The sequence below is a fragment of the Corythoichthys intestinalis genome, chromosome 15 (assembly GCF_030265065.1).
Source record: "Corythoichthys intestinalis isolate RoL2023-P3 chromosome 15, ASM3026506v1, whole genome shotgun sequence".
In the NCBI taxonomy this organism is placed as follows: Eukaryota; Metazoa; Chordata; class Actinopteri; order Syngnathiformes; family Syngnathidae; genus Corythoichthys; species Corythoichthys intestinalis.
In genome coordinates, this window is record NC_080409.1 from 33,868,332 (window position 1) to 33,892,283 (window position 23,952).

The following is a 23,952-nucleotide window of genomic DNA, read 5'->3' on the forward strand; positions in this document are numbered from 1 at the left end:
CAAACTTCCTTTAAATGAAGGACTACTTAGTTTGATCATTGATAGGCATGTAAAAAGCTCTCCTAATGCTCATTAGCAGCAGCACGTTAGCTGCACAACAAATCCAGCCACCCTCCTCCGGGGAACGAACTGTAAATTGCTCTCCGCCGGGCGGTTTGCCGATCCACTAAGACAATCGACAAACGGGTCGTCATGTCAAATAATCCAGGCTAGTTATGTGTGATTTTCCACTTCGAAGACTTTGAAACATCACTCGGTTCGGGTTAGCATGTCGGCTAGCTGTCACGGCTTCTGGTTTGTTTACATTCTCCGAAGCCGGGGAAGGGAAATGACATATGTCCGATTTAGGTGTCATAAAATATCGTTCGGGAGGTGCGACAGTAAAGGTGAAGTTGACATTTTTGACCATTATGGAGTAATTTTGCCATGTCGTCCTGAATAAATGCATTTTTATTATTTCATATTCCATTCAGCACAAGACTTATTTGTAATGAACATGCCATTTATTTAGCAGTTGGGGAAAATACTTGGATAAAAAGAATATCCTGTAAAAATATTGAAGTAAAGAGACAGAAACAATGACATTTTGCCGCTCTCTTCGTCGCGTTTTCCTTGTTGTGAATAGTTCCCCCTCGACGGGCTGACTGGTCCTTCTCAAGCCATTTATATAGCTATTGGGGAAAATACTTGGATAAAAAGAATATCCTGTAAAAATAATTGAAGTAAAGAGACAGAAACAATGACATTTTGCTGCTCTCTTCGTCGCGTTTTCCTCGTTGTGATTAGTTCCCCCTCGACGGGCTGACTGGTCCTTCTCAAGCCATTTATATAGCTATTGGGGGAAAATACTTGGATAAAAAGAATATCCTGTAAAATTATTGGAGTAGAGAGACTGAAACAGTGACATTTTGCGGCTCTTTTCGTCGCGTTTTCCTCGTTCTGAATAATTCCCCCTCAATGGGCTGACTAGTAAAACTGATGAGCCCAGTCTACCGCTGATGTCATCCACCTGTTGGCGACGCTAAAGCCCTATAATGGTAGGCGTGGCTAACCGGCAGATTAAAAGACTAATTTCTCGTCATCTGTGCTTGTCTAAATTGTTGTATATAGTCGAATCGTCTCAAAATATGATTCTAATTCACATGATAATGCCATCTAAGACTTTTTTTCTTGTGTCATATGCTCTTTAAACCCATTGACGACGCTAGATGGCGCCAGATATCATTGAAGCGATGTTCTGTCATGACAGCTCTCAGCTACTCTCAAGTTTAACCAGTTTGCATTGTTTTATTGCAATGTTTTTCCTTATTCAGATTTGTTTCAAGACTACAGTTACAGTTGGACTTCACTTTGATGGTTAATGCAGTTATTGCAATTTTGTTGATTTATCACAATAGATTGGTTTATTTACATTTCAAAAACCAGAAGCCATTCATTTACGAATGTGATTGCACTTTAGTTTACATATTTAAATGTTCAGATATTAAGATTTGAATGAGGCAAAATAACATGCTTTTTCTCTCAAATATATTGTTATAATATTTTTTTTTCGGATGTACTGTAATTATTTTCTGTATAAAAATTAATTTGGTGTTCAAAAAGTCTTTTTTCAAACTTGAGTCTTGAAAAAGAGGGGGTCGTCTTATAATCAGGGCCGTCTTATACTCGGGCCAATACGGTACTATAGCGGCTGTAGGTGTGCATTGGAACCAAATACTATTCACTGAGAAAAGCTTGACTACTATGTAAATATGTAACTGTACTGTGTATAACAGAATATTGTTTCCATGTGGCCAATGTTTCTAAACTATTAATTAATTTCACTAAGCAACAGTTTGAATGATTTTTGTTGCAAACTTCAACTTTGATAAGTTTATGTAATTTTTTTTTCCCACAGTTTACCTCCTTACTGTGTTTTTACTATATGCACAAAACAAGCCATAACTTCTTTAAAACCGTATTAGTGTTCAATAAACATTGCAGTCCTGTCTTACTACGTTTTTTCTTTCCCTGGTTTTTGTCCAGAGTTCCCCGAATAACATGGGGGGCATGAACAACCCACCGGGAACGCCGCGAGACGACGGCGAAATGGGCGGAAACTTCTTGAATCCTTTCCAAAGCGAAAGTGTAAGTCTCCCACACTGTGTACCCCAAATGCTCCACCTTGACGCTCCCCCAACGTACCAGCTGACCACTGCAAGTAGATGGCACCCTGATTTTATATATGTGTGTGAGATTTTATATCTTTACAACTTTTGTCTTATCGAGATTTTCTCAACGGACCTCAGCGCAACCACAAAGGTCCAGTCAAAAGTTTTCTTTTTTCAAAACGCGTCATCTTCTTGCATTGTATCAGCTTACTAATTGCCAGTAAATTCATGTTCTCTGCCTGTACACATGATTATCAAACACCTCATCTCCATTAATCAAAGAAAACTATTGGAGCGGCTATCACTTTGGTGTTTAAAATGGAAATATGATTGTTCAGAATATGCCTTCTCTAACTTTATCTCACCTGCGCACATAGTTTTTCTACCTGAATTCATTCACTGCCATTGGCAATATTAGACATCCAATCCATTTGAAGTGGAGGACTGACATTGAATGATAATGTTTGGTTCCACTTACGGCAATAGACGTCCAATCCAAAATTCTAAAAACCGTTCATTTTTAAAGGGAATTTGGTTTATCTGTCACCATCAATGCCAGTCAATCAGTTAACTACATAACCTTATTCTACCTTAAATAACTTAACTACATACTTACAGAATCCAACCAAACTACTAAATAACATACTTACCATACCGTACCTTAAGATTTTTTGCAACTGTAAGGTGAACTTAAATAATTTATTTTTCCCCCAAAATTGAAAGTGCACTATAATCCAGCGCGCCTTATGTATACATTTTGGTTGTGCCTAACTGTGAATCTAATTGGCAAAAAAAAAAAAAAAATAAAAATAAAAAAAAAATATATATATATATATATGTGTGTGTGTGTGTGTGTGTGTGTGTATATATATGTATATATATATATGTGTGTATATATGTGTATATATATGTGTGTATATATATATGTGTATATATATATATATATATATATATATATATATATATACACATATAACTCATGAAGACCTGGCTTATACAAGTGTGGCCTAGATGAAACAAAATCCTCATATTTGGACGCTATTTGGACCATCACAGTTACAAAAGACCCCCTCCCAGTTATTTAATGGCAATGCTATACAAGTCTCAAACTAAACTTTTTGCTCAATGTAAGACAATCTAACATAATAATGGGAATTTCTTAAAATGGCCATCACATTTACATCCCAGAATTCACATTGTAAGTCTTCATATGTTATCTGACCAGAAGCCCGCTAACCTCATTATTAATCACAACAAAAGGCGTGTGTGTTGCTTACCTGTAGTCAATGTCAAAGTTGTTAAAAATCCTTATCGACACAATGTTGAACTTTTTAGCAAGATCCTTAGTAGCTTGAAGAGAAAGCCATTGTCTGACGCAGGCTCTGTAAGTTTCCCACCGTTTTCGTCTAAAGTCCTGCACGTCTTCACCCTGGACAGATGAGAGATGCATATAGCATCGTTTTGATCCCTTTTGAGTAACTTTGAAAGGCTGTTCCCTTGTCCTTCTTGTCTTTTGCCCGAGTGGGATGCTGGATTCGGTCGACGCCATGTTGTTTTATCTTTAACCACGGCAACAGAACTCATCTCCTGTTGGTGAACGTGACCTAAAACCGCCATCTAAATATCACTACGCCACGGGGGGGAAAAAAAAGCGACACAAAAACGCAAATTATAAAAAAAAATGACTGGAAACCGTGAGTATAAACGTTTTTTTGGGTACTAGTTAGCAACATATGGATTTTATAAATCAGAGTTCATGTAGATCCATTTGAGTGGAATGAACCAATACAATTTCACTCAGCCAGTACAGCCTCAATAATGAATTTACGACTACAATCAGTTTTAAAAGAAAACATACAAAATATTATTTTGGTAACAAATGGTGGACTGGGCCATATAATCGATATAACCGTCTTTCAACAAAAAATGAACTATTTCAGGTTTTCATGACTATATTCCTAAAATCTTCAAAGACATAGCTTAGGTTAGCTTCATGAGAATCAGCCATGCCCTCCTCTGGTTAACTCAAAATCTACATGCAACAGTTAGTCTTTAATTTATTGATCAGCCCCGATCTCTGTTCATCTCTAGAATATACAGTTGGGCAAATAAGTATTTAGTCAACCACCAATTCTGCAAGTTCTCCTACTTGAAAAGATTAGTGAGGCCTGTAATTGTCAACATGGGTAAACCCTAACCATGAGAGACAGAATGTGGGAAAGAAACAGAAAATCACATTGTTTGATTTTTAAAGAATTTATTTCCAAATTAGAGTGGAAAAAAAGTATTTGGTCACCTACAAACAAGCAAGATTTATGGCTGTCAAAGAGGTTCTTCTAACGAGGCTCCACTCGTTACCTTTATTAATGGCACCTGTTTTAACTCATTATCGTTATAAAAGACAACTGTCCACAATCTCAGTCAGTCACACTCCAAACTCCACTATGGCCAAGACCAAAGAGCTGTCGAAGGACACCAGAGACAAAATTGTAGACCAGCACAGGGCTGGGAAGACTGAATCTGCAATAGGAAAAACGCTTGGTGTAAAGAAATCAACTGTGGGAGCAATTATTAGAAAATTGAAGAAATACAAGAGCACTGATAATCTCCCTCGATCTGGGGCTCCATGCAAGATCTCACCCCGTAGCGTCAAAATGATAACAAGAACGGTGAGCAAAAATCCCAGAACCACACGGGGGGACCTAGTGAATGACCTACAGAGAGCTGGGACCACAGTAACAAAGGTTACTATCAGTAACACAATGTGCCGCCAGGAACTTAAATCCTGCACTGCCAGATGTGTCCCCCTGCTGAAGCCAGTACACGTCCAGGCCCGTCTGCGGTTTGCTAGAGAGCATTTGGATGATCCAGAAGGGACTGGGAGAATGTGTTATGGTCAGATGAAACCAAAATAGAACTTTTTGGTAGAAACACAGGTTCTCGTGTTTGGAGGAGAAAGAATACTGAATTGCATCCGAAGAACACCATACCCACTGTGAAGCATGGGGGTGGAAACATCATGCTTTGGGGCTGTTTTTCTGCAAGGGGACCAGGACGACTGATCTGTGTAAAGGAAAGAATGAATGGGGCCATATATCGAGAGATTTTGAGTGAAAATCTACCTTCCATCAGCAAGGGCATTGAAGATGAGACGTGGCTGGATCTTTCAGCATGACAGTGATCCCAAACACACAGCCAGGGCAACAAAGGAGTGGCTTCGTGAGAAGCATTTCAAGGTCCTGGAGTGGCCTAGCCAGTCTCGAGATCTCAACACCATAGAAAATCTGTGGAGGGAGTTGAAAGTCTGTGTTGCCCAACGACAGCCCCAAAACATCACTGCTCTAGAGGAGATCTGTATCGAGGAATGGGCCAAAATACCAGCAACAGTGTGTGAAAAGCTTGTGAAGAGTTACAGAAAACATTTGGCCTCCGTTATTGCCAACAAAGGGTACATAACAAAGTATTGAGATGAACTTTTGGTACTGACCAAATACTTATTTCCCACCATGATTTGCAAATAAATTCTTTAAAAATCAAACAATGTGATTTTGTGTGTTGTTTTTTTTTTTCACATTCTGTCTCTCATGGTTGAGATTTACCCATGTTGACAATTACAGGCCTCTCTAATATTTTCAAGTGGGAGAACTTGCAGTTAGTGATTAACTAAATACTTATTTGCCCCACTGTACATGCAACCGTTAGTCTTTAATTAATTGATCAGCTCTAATCTCTGTTCATCTCTAGAATATACGTACCAAATTTCATTCTGATCCTCCACGAATAACAGAGGAATAGCAGTTTTAGTCAGCGTCCTCACCAAGAACAACGTGAGCGAGAACTTGAGACCTCTTTCCAGGCAGTCTAATAAAACTACCTGACTTACTTAACCCTACTTTACCTTACTTAACTTAATATAAACGGCATTCAGTTGAGCTAATTTATATCGAAGCCGCATTTAGCAAATCCCAGTGCTGGTTGGGGGCGCCCCCTTGTGTTTAAATGTTGCACATCCACTCATGTGTGCCCTCCTAACCCTCCTTTTCCCCCTCTCTCTCTTTTCAGTATTCTCCCAACATGACGATGAGTGTGTGATTTTATTTTTTTCCTTTTTTTATGTTGGTTATTTTTTCCCTTCGTCCTTTTTGTACCCCTGCACCTGTTTTTGTGTTGTTCCCCCTCCCGCTAATTCCCGCAATCCTTACCTCATCCTCGGATCGGGCCTTCTCCTTCTCAACCTTCTTCACGCGTGAACCGCAGCACTCGTCCTCCTCCGGAGCGCCCCTGAAACTCACCGGGACTCTGGTGAAAAAGACGGGGACACCAGGAGCGTGCAAAATGGCCGCCGGGCCAGGCGGGAAGACGCAGCAGGGCAACAGGAAGAGGCTCTTCTCAGACTTTAGACAATGAACGAGGACAAACGGAGAAAAAGGAGTGTGAGACACGCTCGAGGACGCTGCTTTCTGGAATCGTCATCCACAGTCGGACTTATTTTATTTTTTTAAACTGTTTTTAATGTGTTGCTCCCAATCTCTGTTTGTACATTTTTAACAGAGGTGTTGTAATGAACTGTTTTTTTCCAAGTATGTATGTATTGTATCATTGCTCTTTTTATTATTGTATTGTTATTGTTATTAATTATAACTATGCTCCTTTTTTGTTCATTCAGAAGGCACATTACTTTGTGAAAGACGGCCTAATTATGTGCACACAAATGATGTCACCTCACTTCTCCCTGCTGGTAAGATTTCATCCCTACGACCTTTCTTTTTAACTCATTGTTCAGCCAATTCGTAATTTTGTTAAGCAATTTGTTTGTGATGAAACGATCGCTGCCAGATACCTTCCACCCCCGCCTTCCCGTCTATGGTATCCTAACATAGAAGCCGTCTTAGTGGCTACCAATGAGTTAATTTATGAAAAACGTTAAACCTATTAGAACAGTAGAAAGATTGTTAATCTATTTCCTTAGTCTCAGTTTTGTAAGTGGTCATTTTACTGCATGGTCGACGTAAAACTAGTTCATTTTTAAAGCAACTCTGGTTTGTCAATCACCGTGAATGGCAGACAAAGAGCAGTGCTATTTATTTATGGACTTTTAGTTTTAATTCTTTGACTTATGAGCCTATAAACGCCAAATTGCCATATCAAAACTGTAAAGAAAAATCTTATTTATCTGATTTGGCCATGTGCAAGGAACCTAGCAAATACGTATAAGTGAGCCATTTTGTGTTTAAAGTAGGAGTGGGACTTGATTTAAAAATTCAATCGGAATAATTTATAGGCTTTTTAATTAATCAAATTTTAACTTCGTAACAATATTTGTCCCATAAAGCTAAATCATTTTTAATTTGAAAGAATTTCAGTGTGTGCATGAATCAAATAATATACTATGGAAAATTGAAAATGATTTAATTTCAATACAAACAATATTTCAGTTTCCGGTTTATAATAGTGGCGAAAAACGTAAATAATAGCCAGTATTTCCAGAAAGTAGGGAAAATAGCTGTTGACACACCTTTTTAAAAGCCAGTAGCTAGGCATGTGCTGGTATGAGATTTTAACGGTATGATAACCCTAAGCAAAAATACCACGGGCTCACATTATTGCAATTATAACTCTAAAATGTATTATTTTAAGATATATGGGTTAATTTTTTTCCCATTGAACAGGATTTTTTTTAATTTTTCACAACATTCAACAAGAATATAATGTCAAAATAAATAAAATAAAAGATAACGGAAATATTTTAAATAACATTGACATAAATGGAACTTATAGACTAAACTCACAGCTGCAGCTCAAGTTGCTAAACATTAGAACAAAAATAATTATTTTCCATAAAAAAAGTAAAACCACTTGTAAATAAAATTGAAATATATATTGCAGGCACTTCACATTTTTAGAGACTTGCTCATATTCTACATATTTCTCTCTCAGTCCAAGTTATTATGCAGGAATGTGAGTATGTTCACCTGTTCTGGGTTAATATACCACTACTGTTAATATTAATTGGTTGAATATTAATGGAGAGTGACCGCAAGAGACTGTGTGTGTATAACTTGTATCATTATTTACACATTGTACACACACACATCCTGTCTCAACACAGAAAGTCGCCAGAGAGGAAAAAAAACACCACAGGATATATTATGAAAATGTTAATTTGAACTAGTGCTGCAACGACTAATCGATTAACTGGAGTATTCGATTAGAATAAAATATTCGAATTAAGTTTTGTTGCTTCGAGTATTCGTTTAATTAAAGTGGCGTTGTAATGGTTTATTTTGAAAGTGTTTGCATTTAGTTTTATTGATTAGGGTGGACAAACTGCCCTCTGGGCTGCCTCATTTCACATGGCTGAATCCAACTGCTCTCTGTTAAGACCAACGTAAGCCAGGTTTTTGTTTGAGCTAATGTTTTTTTTTAATGCATTCGTAAATTAGTTTAAAAATATATTTAGCCGTTTTTTTGTGGGAATTTGTGTCTGAACAATTTGTTAAGAACAATGTAAAAAAACGTTAGCATTTTACAGCATTTAAGCTAGCGGACTTTTGCAATGCAAGTTAGCCAATTATTCTTTTGTTGTACATAGATCCTCATTTATTTTTCTATACCGTTTGAAGCTTAGCTCAGGTATTTTAATTTTTCATGTTACTTATCCGATTAATCGATTATTCGAACTAACTAGTTCATCGATTAATTGACTACTAAAATAATCGATAGCTGCAGCCCTAATTTGAACAGATGTTTACAATAGCGGAAGACTTCACAAAAGCACGCTAATAGAGAGAAAATTAGTTAGCCTTCTTGGCATGCTAACTAGCCACGTGAACAGCCTCGTTAACAAGCTCACGTTATAGTTTTTGTTTTACCATCACTAGACACACGAAAGACGCTGGAGTGAACTCTCGTAGCTGGTGGGAAACGTTCATGACAGCATTTACTTAGCCTACATTTTGTGTAAAGTGACGGATGATGGTCACATAAATGTGAAATCATGTTGGAGGTGTTGCCTGCACGTCGGCTGTCCTTCCTCCTCTAAGCCGCAGCCGTCTGTTTCTTTTCGGTAGCCGAAATACTCCCGTACTAGATTAGACTTTTTTGAGGGGGTTTTGAAAAAGCTTAGGTGTAGTTTTGACGGCGACAAGAGTGTCACTGACACACAGAACAGAGCAACAACCGGAGGGGGAGGGGTGAGCGCTGCCACTTAAGCCATTTCTCGCTGCATTTTTGGGACATAAAAATATCTAATACCGTACGACGCGATGACGAAAAATTTTAGTGGTTTTGAAACTGACGTTTTCATACCACGGTAAACCTTGAAACCAGCACATGCCTAGCACAGTACTATATTAGCCAATCAAATGCCAGTCTGAGATTGTCCTGCCTCTTTGTTATGCATTGGCTACCCGCTGTCCTATATGTAGCTAATGGCCTTCAGACGCTTTAATGGAGTCTTAGGCCATGCCTACACCTAGCAGGGTTTTTTTTAAACCGAGGATCCAGCCCTAATACGTCCAGAATAAATAATTACTTCTACACCAGCACGTTTGTAGGGGAAAAAAAGCTTCCATAGCCAACCGCATTCATTCGTTTTTCAGTAAATTCATAATAATGCGCGATAAATAATCATCCATGATACCCCCATCCTTCACATGTGTTCTTCAATATGAAGAAATGCAAGAGTTGGTTAATAAATGTAATCAAAAAGCATCTTTCTATTAGATCTAAACGTAAACAATGTAAACATTGGTCTCATGTGTGACATAGAACCAAAGTTTGTCGCAGTCATTGACTTTCCAACAGTTAAAGCTTCGGTTATCAGTGTCCACATGATGGCGCCACAAACGCAGAACTCGCCCATCTTCACTTCTGAAGGAGTTTTTAAGAACCCTCGTTTAAATGTGCATGTGAGTGTGGATGATCGGCCAAACTAGGAGTGGGAACTTCTTGGTACCTTACGATACGATTTGCGATACAGAGCTCACAATAACGATGATCTGACGATACAGCGATACAACGATTTCTGATACATTGGTCAGAAAATCCTTCTGGGATATTCTAAAAAAAACTAATAAACAGAAAACAAGATTTTTGCTATGAATTGGAATAAGTTTATCACTAGTAGACGTCCAACATTCGTTCATTCGCTGCCATCCCTCCCATTCGCTGCCATCCCTCCCACTTCAAACGGATTGAATGTCTATGGCCGTCAGTTGCAGCCAATGCCAGGCTGAGCAATGAGTAATTTTGGGCCATTTAAGGTCATTTACCTGTTGATTTTCAGTTACTTCCTGTTGATTTTGGGGTATTTTATGGGTCACTTGCTGTTTATTTTGCGTTACAGAACAGGAAGTCACCTGAGAATCACCCAAATGAATAGGCAGTGACTCAAACTCAACAGGAAATGACCTGTAAATGCCCTAAAATGTAAAGCAAGTGACCTATACAAGCCCCAAAAATCGGACCGAATGACTGTGAATGCTCTGGTTTCGAATGAACGAACGTTCCCAGTCTAAATGGTTTGGGCGTCGAGCACCGTCAATGGCAGCCTTTTTTTTTTTTTTTTAATTGACACTTTTTTAAAACGATATCTCGATTCTTGACAGGGGCATATCGATAACCTTTTGGGATACAAACAAAGTATCACCATATATCACCATTTCGATATTTTGTCACACCCCTAGGCCAAACCGTAGAAAAAGTTCTTCTTTTCGCCAAATACCCTGCTACGTGTAGACATGGCCTTAGACCAGGGGTTCCCAACCTATTCCACTAAGGCACACTGTGGGTGCAGGATTTCATTCTTACCAAACAAGATGACAACACTTTTTCCCCAATCTGGTGTTTTACAAGTGCAATCAGTTGATTGCAGTCAGGTGTGGCTTGTTTTAGCAGAAGCCTCATTGGTTCAACTGTCTCTGCTGGATCGGCTGGAACAAAAACCAGGACCCACAGTGTGCCTTGAGGACTGGGTTGAAAACCCCTGCCTTAGACCACAGGTGTCAAACCGATTCCAGAAATGGCCAAGTGGGTGCTGGATTTTGTTCCAACCGATACCGTGCAGAGAGTTTAACCAATGAACTTCCTACTGAAACAAGCAGCACCTGACAAAGTTTAACTGATTACACATGTAAAAGATCTGATTGGTGAAAAGGTGTCCTCTTCATTGATTGTTAAGCAAACCTGCACCCAATTGGCCTTTTCTGGAATCGGTTTGACACCTGTGCCTTAGACAGAAAGGAGAAAGACAGAAACAGATTGCACAGGTAAAAAAAAAAAACTAGAGTTCTGTGATTGAAATGCAACCAACAAATAACTCATTGGTTGCCACTCACGGCATTAGATGTCCAATGCATTTTTACAAGGAGAGGCTGATAGCGATCGTTCCCCACCCATTTAACTCATTGGCTGTCATTGACGGTGCTAGACGTCCAATCTATTTTGAACGGGAGGGGGTCGTTCCTTTGCCCCACCCAGTCAAAACTGATTGAACCTCTAGTGCTGTCAATGGCACTGAAACATAAATAATTCACCACCATTGTGTAGAAATGGCATATTTTCAATGATGCAGTTTTGCAGGACCTCAATTAGCCACATCACTGGTAGCAAAGGTGTAAATATACAGCACCGTGTCTTCATCTGTGTGATGTCATCAGACCACCAACCAGATACACCCCACAAAGTACTTCAGCTTTTTTTCTTGGGAGGGAGCCCCCCTGCTCACACACAATCTGATTCCAGTGGTCCCTTGTGTTTTGTTTGTTTACCTTATAATTCATCACACAATACCGTATTGGCCCGAATATAAGACGACCCTGTTTATAAGACGACCCCCTTTTTCAAGACTCAAGTTTGAAAACAGACTTTTTGAACACCAAATTAATTTTTATTCAGAAAATAATTACAGTACATCTGAAACAAATGATTATAACAAAATATTTGAGAGAAAAAGTTCTGAACATTTAAATATGTAAACTAAGGTGCAATCACATTCGTAAATGAATGGCTTCTGGTTTTTGAAATGTAAATAAACCAATCTATTGTGATAAAACAACAAAATTGCAATAACTGCATAAACCATCAAAGTGAAGTCTAACTGTAACTGTAATCTTGAAACAAAATTGAATAAAGAAATCATTGAAATGATGCAAACTGGTTAAACTTGAGAGTAGCTGAGACTTGTCATAACAGAACATCACTTGCTTAAATGATATCTGGCGCCATCTAGCGTCATGAATGGGGAGAGTAGCTGAGATATGTCATGACAGAACATCGCTTCAATGATATCTGGCGCCATCTAGCGTCCTGAATGGGTATAATGTCTAGACCGTGAATATAAGACGACCCCCCTCTTTTTCAGTATTATTTCAATGCAAAAAACACCGTCTTATATTCGGGCCAATACGGTAAGTACTAAGATTTCTCATTTTTTTTGCTGCTAGACTGTCCAAGATGAGTACATTTAAGTTTTGGGGTCCCAACTTACTTGGCTCCAGGCAGGTCCCTAGATGGGGTGGCATCGCGTTTTTTTGTTTGTTTTTTAATCATTTTTTCTAACCTAGTCAATCAAATTATGATTTATATTAATGCTGAACCCTCCCATCTTTTTTTTGTAAATATTGTATAATATGTTTTGATATCATTGACATGTTTTGATATTTCAAATCACAGAAACATACTACGCGTGTTTGTGCGTGTGCACGCGGGTTGTGACAGGATGTGCGCATTTGCTGACATTTAGGGAAAAGTTGGCAAATGTTTATTTAAAAAAATGAGGAGGAGTTCCTGGATTTGAAACGTCACGCACAATTGTAACTGTGAATCGGAGAGGAGGCCATTTTGTTGACACATATCTCTTTTAAACTATGAAGGATCTTTTTTTTTTTTTTTTTTTTTTTTTTTTTTGAGGATTTTTCCAGTTGTCATTTCCAAAAATGCAGTCATTCTCTTTTTATTTCTGTCCACATCAATGAGCATTTCTGTATTTTTCTTGTGCCGTTGTAAATTACTGTAAGATTTTAAAAAAAAAAAAGGGGGGGGGGGGGTATTGAGGACTGTTTCTGTTCAGTTCCAACTTATTTTATTTCATTTCAGCAGTATTCAGTATGTGGCATTGTTTCCTATGGGGGGCTTTGCTTTGTTTAATGTTAGGTAGTTTTCCCATCTGAAATGTCTCGTGTTGTTTAAAGACAAAGATAAAATAAGAGGTTCCTACTTATTCTTATGTTTTTGTTTTTGTTTTTTTTATATTGTAAAATTTCTTTAGAATTAAAAAAAAAATGTTATCAAGGGGGGTGGAGGTGGGAAAACTGCATTACATAATGTATTTTTTTGTTTGTTTTTATTTTTATTATGTCATTTTTGCCTGTGTCCCCCTCCTTGTTGTAGATACATATTCAAAACAAATAAAATGACTTCACTCCTTTTGCCATGAACAGCAGCCGGGTTTCCCTTTTTTTTTTTTTTTTTTTTTTTTAATCATTGTTTGACTTTGAGATACGTTTTAATTGAATTCCCCAAAGGGATTTGTATGTTTGACTAAACTTATTGGCTACCATTGATGGAGATATACGTCCAAACGAGTTAGCAAGGATTGCTCATGTTTCAGTGCCATTGACGGCAGTAGATGTTCAATACATTTGAATGAGAATCATTTTAAATCTGTGCTCTATTCTATTCTATTCTATTCTATTCTATTCTATTCTATTCTATTCTATTCTATTCTATTCTATTCTATTCTATTCTATTCTAATTGCTGCCAGGCCTACCAGTCCAATTGATTGGAGGTCTATCGCCATTAATTACGATTTTCAATCAATTTCAACAGGGAGGGCTGGGAGCGAAAGAAGGAATCTCAGTTTTTATATAAATGACCAAAAATAGTCACTTGCATGAGTGTTTTGAGGAAATTCCCTTTTGCGGAAGCAAGCATATGACATGTATATAGAACTAGATGTTAAAAATTACACTCTGTGGCATACCCGCAGCCATCTTAAAGCAGTATACTTTTCGTGCATGCTCCGTTGCAGCGAACCAAAGGTAAGTGATTTTCCCCAATAAAATACTCTCAACCCAAAATCTTGATGGTTTTTCAGACAGTTGGGTTTATCACAAACCTCATTAACATTGCTATGATCATAGACTTCATAACCTATTGACCTGACACTTCGTCATTCTTTGCGTCATGCCTTAACATAGGGGGCCGAGCTTCATTTAGAAATAGCTGAAGACGGCACACACTCTTTCCAAACTGGATTTAAGCTTGGATTTTCGAAGAACTACGAAAGCTGTACCATATAAAAACAGGAAGGATTGTCTCAAGAGTGATTTGTTTGAGGATTCAAGGTAAAAACTTTATTTTTCCTACCATGCATGCATTTTGAAACATTGTGAAAAAAATCAATGGGAGAATGGGAACCGCTACGGCATTGGCATCATTCGTCGACATATGTACTTAAAATAGATGCGTAACTGCCCGGTTTTTTGCTCTTTCAACAAAGAATCGAGACAGTTTTATGTCCATATCTATAAAGAATTCAGTGATTTAAGCATTTATTCACAAGAAATTTGAACGGAATAAGCCGTTGTGGCAGCCCCTATATCATAACAAAGAGCTAACAGACTAGCATCATTCTTCGACAGATTTAAGTAAAGTAAATTCAAACTGCCCGTTTTGTTGTTGTTACTTTTAACCAAGAATCGAGATGTTTTATGTCCATATCTATAAAGAATTCAGGGATTTAAGCATTTATTCACAAGAATTTCAACGTAAAAAGCTCTTTGTTTTGCTACGGCGGCCATGTTGGATTTTGTACCGCAAAATTCTATTTTAGACATTTCTGCATCCATATTAAAAAACAATCAGCTTTAGAATTTGTTTGTAATCTATTTATATATTATAACTGAGTCCGCATGCTTTCCTCAAGTATTAAGTTTCTGATGTGAAAATTGAGCGATTTAGTAGCTGTTGAAAACATGCAGTAAATAAACGAAAAATAAGTTGGTATTTTGGGCAAAAACTTATAAGATATGTTAAATATTGCGATTGATCTGAAAATATAGATGATTTCTCAGCATTTGGTAATTTTTGTGCTGAAATCTGAGAATTTTATCGCCATTTTAAGTTTGGTTATACCTCAATCGGGATTTTATTAGAGAACGACTATGAATTTTTTTATACTGCTGCTCATGGAGACTCATGTATGGCTAAGGTAGGTGCCTGTTTTGGTTTTAGGTCGGTAGCAGCTTTGGTTTTGAGAATATTTGAATTTGAAGTCTTTGAAAATAGGCCCCTACGGATCAGCCCCGTTTCCCATGTCATGTCAGTAGGTTATGAAGTCTATGCTATGATTCAGGTACGATATTGTAAAATATTTATAATTTTAGAATATGCCATTAATTTACTGCCTCTGACATTTATGAAAAAACAAGTTGTTTAAAAATTGGTTGAAATGTCAGCAATTTATAGCTATTTCTAAGTACACGCTCCGTTGACTATTATGTTATGCTTAGCAAATGACACTGACACAAAATGGCCAGCAAGTGCTAATGGTCGTCACAATTTACTCACAGTGCTCCTAAGAATGTAGTTCTAGCTACAGGTGATATCTATGTATGAAGGCGAGGAACTAAACAGGAAGTGAACCTACTGACGTCATTCTTACGTCACTGTTTATTTACGCCTGTGGGCCAATCAAGGCCGCCTTAGAACTGGAACGTCACACGGCTTATTCCTGAAGAGAGCGCGAGAAAAAGGGGACAACAGACAGTCCTTTTTCCCGGTCCCCACTTTCTCTCGTCCCTCAGCACAGGCCAATGTTCACTTGCTTCACCCCGGAGCTGGGCTCAGCAGTCTGCCGCCCAGCTAGGTAGGCGGGCGGGCAGACGGCCTCGCACCGTGCGGCCATGCTGGAGGAGAACCGCGGCTACGGGCTGTCCAGCGGCGGCTCGGTAGCAAACATCTCCGTGTTTCACCTCAAACTAACTGACAGCGCGGCGACAGCCATTAGCAACCTCCATCACGATAAGGTAAGCTAACACACTTAGCCGCCTTTAGCTTCCCTCGTGCTAAGCATTCAAAGAAAAAAATGTCCCTCTTAAGTTGAAATGGAATTCCCAGTTACATAAGAGAATGCGGAAAGAACATGAACAGACAGAGAGAAAGAGTTGCGGTTCTTGGGTAGTGGCGCAAAGTAACGAGGTACAAATACTGCATGACGGACTTTTAGGTTTAAAAGAAAAATGGTATCGCAAAGTTACTTGAGTATAGATATTAGGGACTACTTTTCTATTATTTATACTCCCAACTTTTTTTGTAGACAAAGTTGAGTACCAACAACGACAAAAACTTTGCTCTCTCTAGTACGACTACCATGAGCAACATCTAAGGGGAAGTAGTTTTGGTCAGTCTAAAAACATTTAACACCATTAGAACCTGGCGTCCACATACTCTCCCCCACCCCATTTTACCTGTCCTTCCACACTGGAGTTTGAAATACTCCCATTGTCGTTGTACATTTGTTTTATTTATGATGAGAAAGCATCAGACAGGAAGGGGTTTTGGGGGACAGCCAGAAAGTAGACAGAAGATGACCCTAAACAACAGCAACAACAACAAAAATGCTTCTTTAAATACCTATGCTACCTAAGGACATACAGTGCTGGCCAAAAGTATTGGCATCCCTCCAATTCTGTCAGCTAATGCTCAATTTCTCATAGAAAATGATTGCAATTACAAATGCTTTTGTTGTCATATCTTCATTTATTTTCCTTGTAATGAAAAAAAAACAAAAGTGAATAGGAAAAAACAATGAAATCATTGTCATTTTACACAAAACTACAAAAATGGGACGGACAAAAGTATTGGCAACCTTAGCCTAATACTTGGTTGCACAACCATCAATAAGATTCTTACAATGCTCTGCTGGAATTTTAGACTATTCTTCTTTGGCCAACTGCTCTCGGTCTCTGAGATTCAGTGGCGCCACAATCATTAGATTGTTGTAGCATCAGTTATGCATTTCTTCCCAAATGAATGCATTTATTCTGTTTTGTTAAATGTAGGGCTGTCAAATTTATCACATTAAAATTAAAAATGAATCACGTGAAAATATTTATCGCAATTAACGCATTCGCGGTACGACTCATTCACGCATTGCCGCAAACAGCCTACAATGGCGCCATTTTACTTATATACAGAGATAAGAGGCAGAGTGGAGTAGATACAAGCATTCATTGGGGCCGTGCTTTTAATTGGCAAAAGCTTTGTCTTCGCTCCCACAGCAGCTATAAATATTGTGGGAAGCGACGTTGGGAAGAATGACAGGAGTTGATCTTTTTCTTAACACAATGTAGTGTACCCAACGCAGAGAAGATATAGCATTTGCAGCCACCACACACAGTCATGGTTGCACAACTTCCCAACATGCATTTGGGCAGAACAGTTAAGTCCCTACAGTATCATTTACTGAAAGCTCAACAAATACACTAGATGGCAATATTTAGTCACAATATACAAACTCACATTTATCCTTTAAGAATTACAAGTCTTTCTATCTCTGAATCCCTTTCACTGAAATGTTAATAAAGTTAATGGCATCTTGTGGATTTATTGTTATAATAAACAAATACATTACTTATGTACAGTATGTTGAATGTATATATATCAGTCTTGTCTTATCTTTCCATTCCAACAATAATTTACAGAAAAATATGGCATATTTTAGAGATGGTTTGAATCGCGATTAATTACGATTAATTAATTTTTAAGCTGTGATTGACGCGATTAAAAATTTTAACCGTTTGACAGCCCTACTTAAATGTACACCTTATGCCTAATTTATACATAACACAATAAAACAATTGTTGTGGACCTCAAAATGTTGACTGGACAGGTATGGACTATGCACATTAAATCATTAGTAACATCAAATGTTACACAATACACCAAAGTATATCAGTAGCCGTGTCCTTAAGTCTTTCTGATAGTTTTCCCTTGACCTTTTTACTGCAATAATATAATGAAAACCTGAAATTATGGCTTTTAGTTTTGGCCACCCCAAGATTTTAAGTGGCCCCCATCTGGCCACCCCTATGAAAAATCTCTGGAGGCGCCACTGCTGAGATTTGCAGGGTGCCTTCACCAAACTGCCATTTTCAGATCTCTCCGCAGGTGTTTTATGGAATTCAGGTCGGGACTCATTGCTGGCCACTTTAGAAGTCTCCAGTGCTTTCTCTCAAACCATTTTCTAGTGCTTTTTGAAGTGTGTTTTGGGTCATTGTCCTTCCGAAAGTCCCATGACCTCTGAGGTAGACCCAGCTTTCTAACACTGAGCCTTACATTGTGTTGCAAAATTTGTTTGTAGTCTTCAGACTTCATAATGCCATGCACACGGTCAAACAGTCCAGTGCCAGAGGTAGCAAAGCAACCCCAAAACATCAGGGAACCTCCGCCATGTTTGACTGTGGGGGCCGTGTTCTGTTCCAGTCAAATGTGGCCTATTTGGCTGTTACTCCAAAAAACAGTTTCCATTTTACAGGGATACTAAAGCAGGTTTGATTTGTCACTCACAATGTATGGCAGCCAATGAGTTAATTATATAACCTCATTTTACCTTTTCTAAACTTGACTACATACAGTCATGTAAAAAAAATTAGAACACCCCATTAAATATTCAGTTCTTTAGTGTGAAATGTTCACATATCAATGTCCGATCTTGTTTTTCTTTATCTCTGCGAAAAGTAAGTGATTTAGTTGCAGGTAAACAACAAAAATCACCATTGTTTTATTCATTAAATCAATTACCGTATTGGCCCGAATATAAGACGGTGTTTTTTGCATTGAAATGACACTGAAAAGAGGGGGTCGTCTTACATTCCCGGTCTAGACCTTATACCCATTCACGACGCTAAATGGCGCCAGATATCATTGATGCGATGTTCTGTCATGACAGATCTCAGCTACTCTCCCCATTAACGACGCTAGATGGCGCCAGATATCATTGAAGCAAGCGATGTTCTGTCATGACAAATCTCAGCTACTCTTTTAAGTTTAACCAGTTTGCATTATTTTATTACAATTTTTTTCCTTATTCAGATTTGTTTCAAGACTACAGTTACAGTTAGACTTCACTTTGATGGTTAATTCAGTTATAACAATTTTGTTGTTTTATCACAATAGATTGGTTTATTTACATTTAAAAAACCAGAGGCTATTCATTGGCGAATGTGATTGCACTTTAGTTTACATATTTAAATGTTCAGATATTAAGATTATAATGAGGCAAAATAACATGCTTTTTCTCTCAAATATATTGTTATAATCATTTGTTTCGGATGTACTGTAATTATTTTCTGTATATAATTTAATTTGTTCAAAAAGTCTTTTTTCAAACTTGAGTCTTGAAAAAGAGGGGGTCGTCTTATATTCGGGCCAATACGTTATATCAACAGAATGCATATTCTAACTGAGGAAAAAGTCAACCTACCACCTAGTAGGTAGTGTTACCCCCTTTGGCTGGAATAACTTTGAGACGCTTTTTGTAGCCATCTACCAGTCTTTGACATCGGTCTGAAGAAATTTTGCCCCACTCCTCAACGCAGAATACTTTCAGCTGTGAGATGTTTGAGGGTTTGCTTGCATGTACAGATCTCACCATGGTGTTTTCTCTCACTTCAGCAGTCACGGGCACATCAAACTAAATGTGAGGTTTAAATAAGGCAAGCTTCCTACAAATCACTAGTTAATGATGTTGTAATTATGTGCACCTGGTGTGATACCCCTGTGTGTGATTTTAGCCATTTTAGGTGGGATTGAATGTGGGGTGCCCCTAATTTACTCAACAGAAATTGCATTTATTTAAAATAACATTTTTCAGGAAGTTGTAAAAAAATCTTTTTTTAAGTTTTAATTGTTTAGTTCTATTACTTGAATCTCTCAAGATTGTTAAAATTCATATTAAATATCCATATGATCAGATATGTTAGAAAACACACAGGCATCCATAGGGTGTCCTAGTTTTTTCACATGACTGTGAACTTAACTACATACTTACTTAATCAAACTAAACTAAGTTACCTAACATACGTCTTACTGATATCTTACTGGAATTTTTAATCCCTAAGGTATACTTCAGACTCATTTATTTTTTTTAAAAAATTGAGCGCATTCCCGTGTTTTAGTAAAGTTCCTGACCTCAGATTTCCGGCTATAAAACACTCACATAAGCACCAAATTGAAACAACCTAAAGTACAAAAAATGAAAGCATTGGTTTCTTAAATATAGCAAGGCAGGATACAGGAAGTCAACACACTTCCTGGATTGCAGCACTTCTCCTCTTCTACTGCTTCTCTGAAGTATGTGAACCAAATACCAATGAAGTTGGGATGTTGTGTGAAAGGAACAAAAACAGAATACTGTACAATTATTTGCAAACCAAGTTCAAACTACAGTGGTACATTTACATACCAATTTAACAGCAGCAGAGTAGATAAATAAATGTCAAGTGTCACTGGAGTGAAGTACTGTACGTGAAAATAATTTAATGATGCACGTTGATATGACACATATAAAGACAAATTTAAAAAAATTTGTTAGTTATATGGACTTACGATCTGCCAGCTTGTTGTCTCCTATCGTCTTTCATAATTACAACTGGGTGACGACGCTTTAGGTGTTCATTCACGGCTGACATGCTGACGTGGTATGCAAGCTTGGCACAATTGACTGCACACGACAGCGTACCCTCCTTTGTTTCTTGAAATAAGTCCATGCTTTGGCCACTCCGGTGCGCTGTTTTGACTTTCCCCGCTTGCATACCGAGCGTCCGTCATTCTCAATTTTTTTTAGCCCTTCATTAACCGTCGACAGAATGGTGTGCTCATTGACGTGTTTACGGCATCGATAACGTCGACTAGTCGGGACCACACTAATTGGAAGTGGGTTTTTGAAGGCATAGTTAAAACTCCGGCGCTTTTCCTCAGTGATGTTGCCATAGTGATGAGAGGAGTAGAGGGAAAACACCTTTTTTGCACTCATCAAAGTTTAGGTTCATCGCTGTGGTTTTCCCAAAGTGAGTTTCTCCTCTCTTTCAGGCTTCATATGCACCTCCTACCATCTGTTTCAATGGAAACCAAGGGGTAAGGGAAACGTTTTAACATGATTTTATGTGATAAATCAAAAATTGTGTAAACTTTTATGATTCTAATTCTGTTTGATTATTGCCCCCAACATAGAAAATCACAATTCCCCGATCCAAGAACGGTGGCGATGCCAGGGTCTTCACGTTCGGCGTCACCAATGTCGCCCGCGACAATCCGCACGGCAGCTTTGACTGCATCCAGCAACTCAGCTCCAGGTAAGGCAAAAGCTGTGCGATTACCTGCATCAAGGTCATGTGACATGGCCTCAAAAGTATGCCATGATATTTCAAGGAAATTTGTCATGATGATTATACTGCAACTACTGAACATTATCTAAGTAATTGTTATTTCGGATGAACAGTGTCGATCCTGACGCGTGCCGCCTGCCCCGAGGCCGTCTGTCACACTTCAACACATGATTACATTGGTATGAAAGAGTATCTGAACCTTTTGGAATTTCTCACATTTCTGCATAAAATCACCATCAAATGTGATGATATATTTGTCAAAATCACACAGATGAAAATACAGTGTTTGCTTTGACTAAAAACACCCAAACATTTACAGGTTTTCATATTTTAATGAGGGTAGCATGCAGACAATGACAGAAGGGGGGAAAATAAGTAAGTGAACCCTCTGCCTAAGGAGACTTAAAGAGCAATTGAAACCAATTTTTACCAAACATTTTAAGTCAGGTGTGTGCCCTATCACTGATGAGTGATTTACAGCTGCCCTGCCCACTATAAAATACGCGCCTGGTAAGAAACAGCTGTCTGAGGACCTCCGATCAAGGATTGTTGATTTGTATAAAGCTGGGAAAGGATACAAAACCATCTCTAAAAGATGTTCATCAATCCATAGTGAGAGAAGTTGTCTACAAATGGAGAGAATTTGGCACCTTTGCTTCTCTCCCAAGGAGATGGTGGCCGTCCGCCAAAGATGACGCCATGAGTTCAGCGCAGAATACTCAGGGAAAAAGAACCCAAGAGTGTCTGCTAAAGACTTACAGAAATCACTGGCACAGTCCAATATCTCTGTGCACACATTAACTACATGTAAAACTATGGCCAAGAATGGTGTTCATGGGAGGACTCCACGGAGGAAGCCACTGCTGTCTAAAAAAAAACATTGTTGCTCGTTTAATGTTCGTAAAAAAGGCACTTAGGCTAGGTTCATACTACAAGTCTTAATGCACAAATCCGATTTTTTTGCCATATCTGTTTTTTTTGGCGTGCCCGTTCAGACTGCCTTTGTCCATTGAGACAGTTCAAGTATCACACATGCGCACTAATTCGCAGTCCATGATGCGCTACGCAGAGACCCGCATGCACAGAAGCATCAATTCAAATTACACATGCTATCTGTAGCTATGTCATTCCAGAGTTATCATATTTTGATTTCCATAAAGAGGACACAAATAACAGACATTAATAATCCCTGTTTAGTCTTATATTCAAAGTTTATATCGACTGATAGAACGCATAAACGCACACACGTGAGCCTTGACGTGTGTGCATGACGTGGGTGCGTCAGTTTGCCCCGACTGCAATAATGAAATATTGCTCATTCGGCGCACATAATGAAAATCGAAAATTGTAAGGCTTATTCTTTTCTTCATTTTATTTTTTTATGACTGTGGTCAAGTCCGCTTCGTGCTTAAAAGCAGAGTTCAAGCTAGGCGCTAATGCCTACATGGCTGCCGTCCTCCGTGCCTCTTGCTCTTTGCTGACGTAATTGCTGCATGAATTCCGATTTGGGTCTTGACAGTTCAGACTGCCAGTCACGTTCTGAAAAAATGTGGCCAAGATCGGATTTGAACCACATACGAAAGTGGATCGGATTTGAAATGATCCACTTCCATGCGACTTGTCCCGTTTAGACCGTCAAGTTAATGCCTGACTCGAGTCGGAAAAACACGAAAAAATCGGATTCGTGCATTAAGACCTGTAGTATGAACGTAGCCTTAGACACCCCACAGAAGTTTGGCAAAATATTTTGTGGACTGATAAAACCAGAGTTGAATTGTTTGTGAGTAAGACAGAACATCATGTGTGGAGAAAAATGGAACAGCTCACCAACATCAACAGCTCATCCCCACCGTGAAGCATGGTGGAGAGAGCATCATGATTTGGGGCTGTTTTGCTGCCTCAGGGCCTGGACAACTTCCAATCATTAATGGAGGAATGAATTCAAAGGTTTTGCAGGATGTTTTGCAGGAAAACATGAGGCTGTCTGTCGGACAGATGAAGCTAAAAATAAGATGGATGCTGCAACAAGACAATGGTCCAAATCAACTCAGAATGGTTTCAGAAGAACAAAATACACGTTATGGAGTGGCCAAGTTAAAGTCCAGACTTGAACCCCATTGAGATTCTGTGGCATGACCTAAATACAGCGATTCATGCCAGGCAATCTGAATCTGACAGAAGTACAGCAGTTTTGTAGAGAAGAATGGGCCAAGATTAGTCCTGATTGATATGCCAGACTGATTTGCAGCTCCAGGAAGTGTCTGGTTGAAGTTGTTGCTGCCAAAGGAGGGGACCACAAAATATTAAATGTGATGGTTCTAGAGCTGAAACGAATCCTCGAGCAACTCGAGTAACTCGAGTTTAAAAACTGATCCGAGTAATTTTATTCACCTCGAGTAATCGTTTATTT

The 23,952-nt window shown here is 38.5% G+C and overlaps 2 protein-coding genes across 5 annotated transcripts in view; both read left to right on the forward strand.

Annotated features, from left to right (window-relative positions):
- Positions 1–13,588, forward strand: part of zgc:110158 (uncharacterized protein LOC553590 homolog) — a 93,163-nt gene extending 79,575 nt beyond the window's left edge. For all 4 annotated transcript variants that reach the window (XM_057858784.1, XM_057858785.1, XM_057858786.1 and 1 more), the window contains 3 exons: positions 2,026–2,127; positions 6,213–10,908; positions 11,153–13,588. In XM_057858784.1, coding sequence (XP_057714767.1) covers positions 2,026–2,127; positions 6,213–6,242 — 132 coding nt within the window. In that variant the 3' untranslated portion in view covers positions 6,243–10,908; positions 11,153–13,588. The remainder of the gene's footprint in view (positions 1–2,025; positions 2,128–6,212; positions 10,909–11,152) is intronic.
- A 2,269-nt stretch (positions 13,589–15,857) lies between these two features.
- LOC130931209 (RNA polymerase II elongation factor ELL-like) overlaps positions 15,858–23,952 on the forward strand; it is a 32,466-nt gene continuing 24,371 nt past the window's right edge. The window contains exons 1-3 of the mRNA XM_057859799.1: positions 15,858–16,181; positions 21,247–21,291; positions 21,388–21,509. Of these exons, the coding sequence (XP_057715782.1) occupies positions 16,059–16,181; positions 21,247–21,291; positions 21,388–21,509 (290 nt within the window). The 5' untranslated portion in view covers positions 15,858–16,058. The remainder of the gene's footprint in view (positions 16,182–21,246; positions 21,292–21,387; positions 21,510–23,952) is intronic.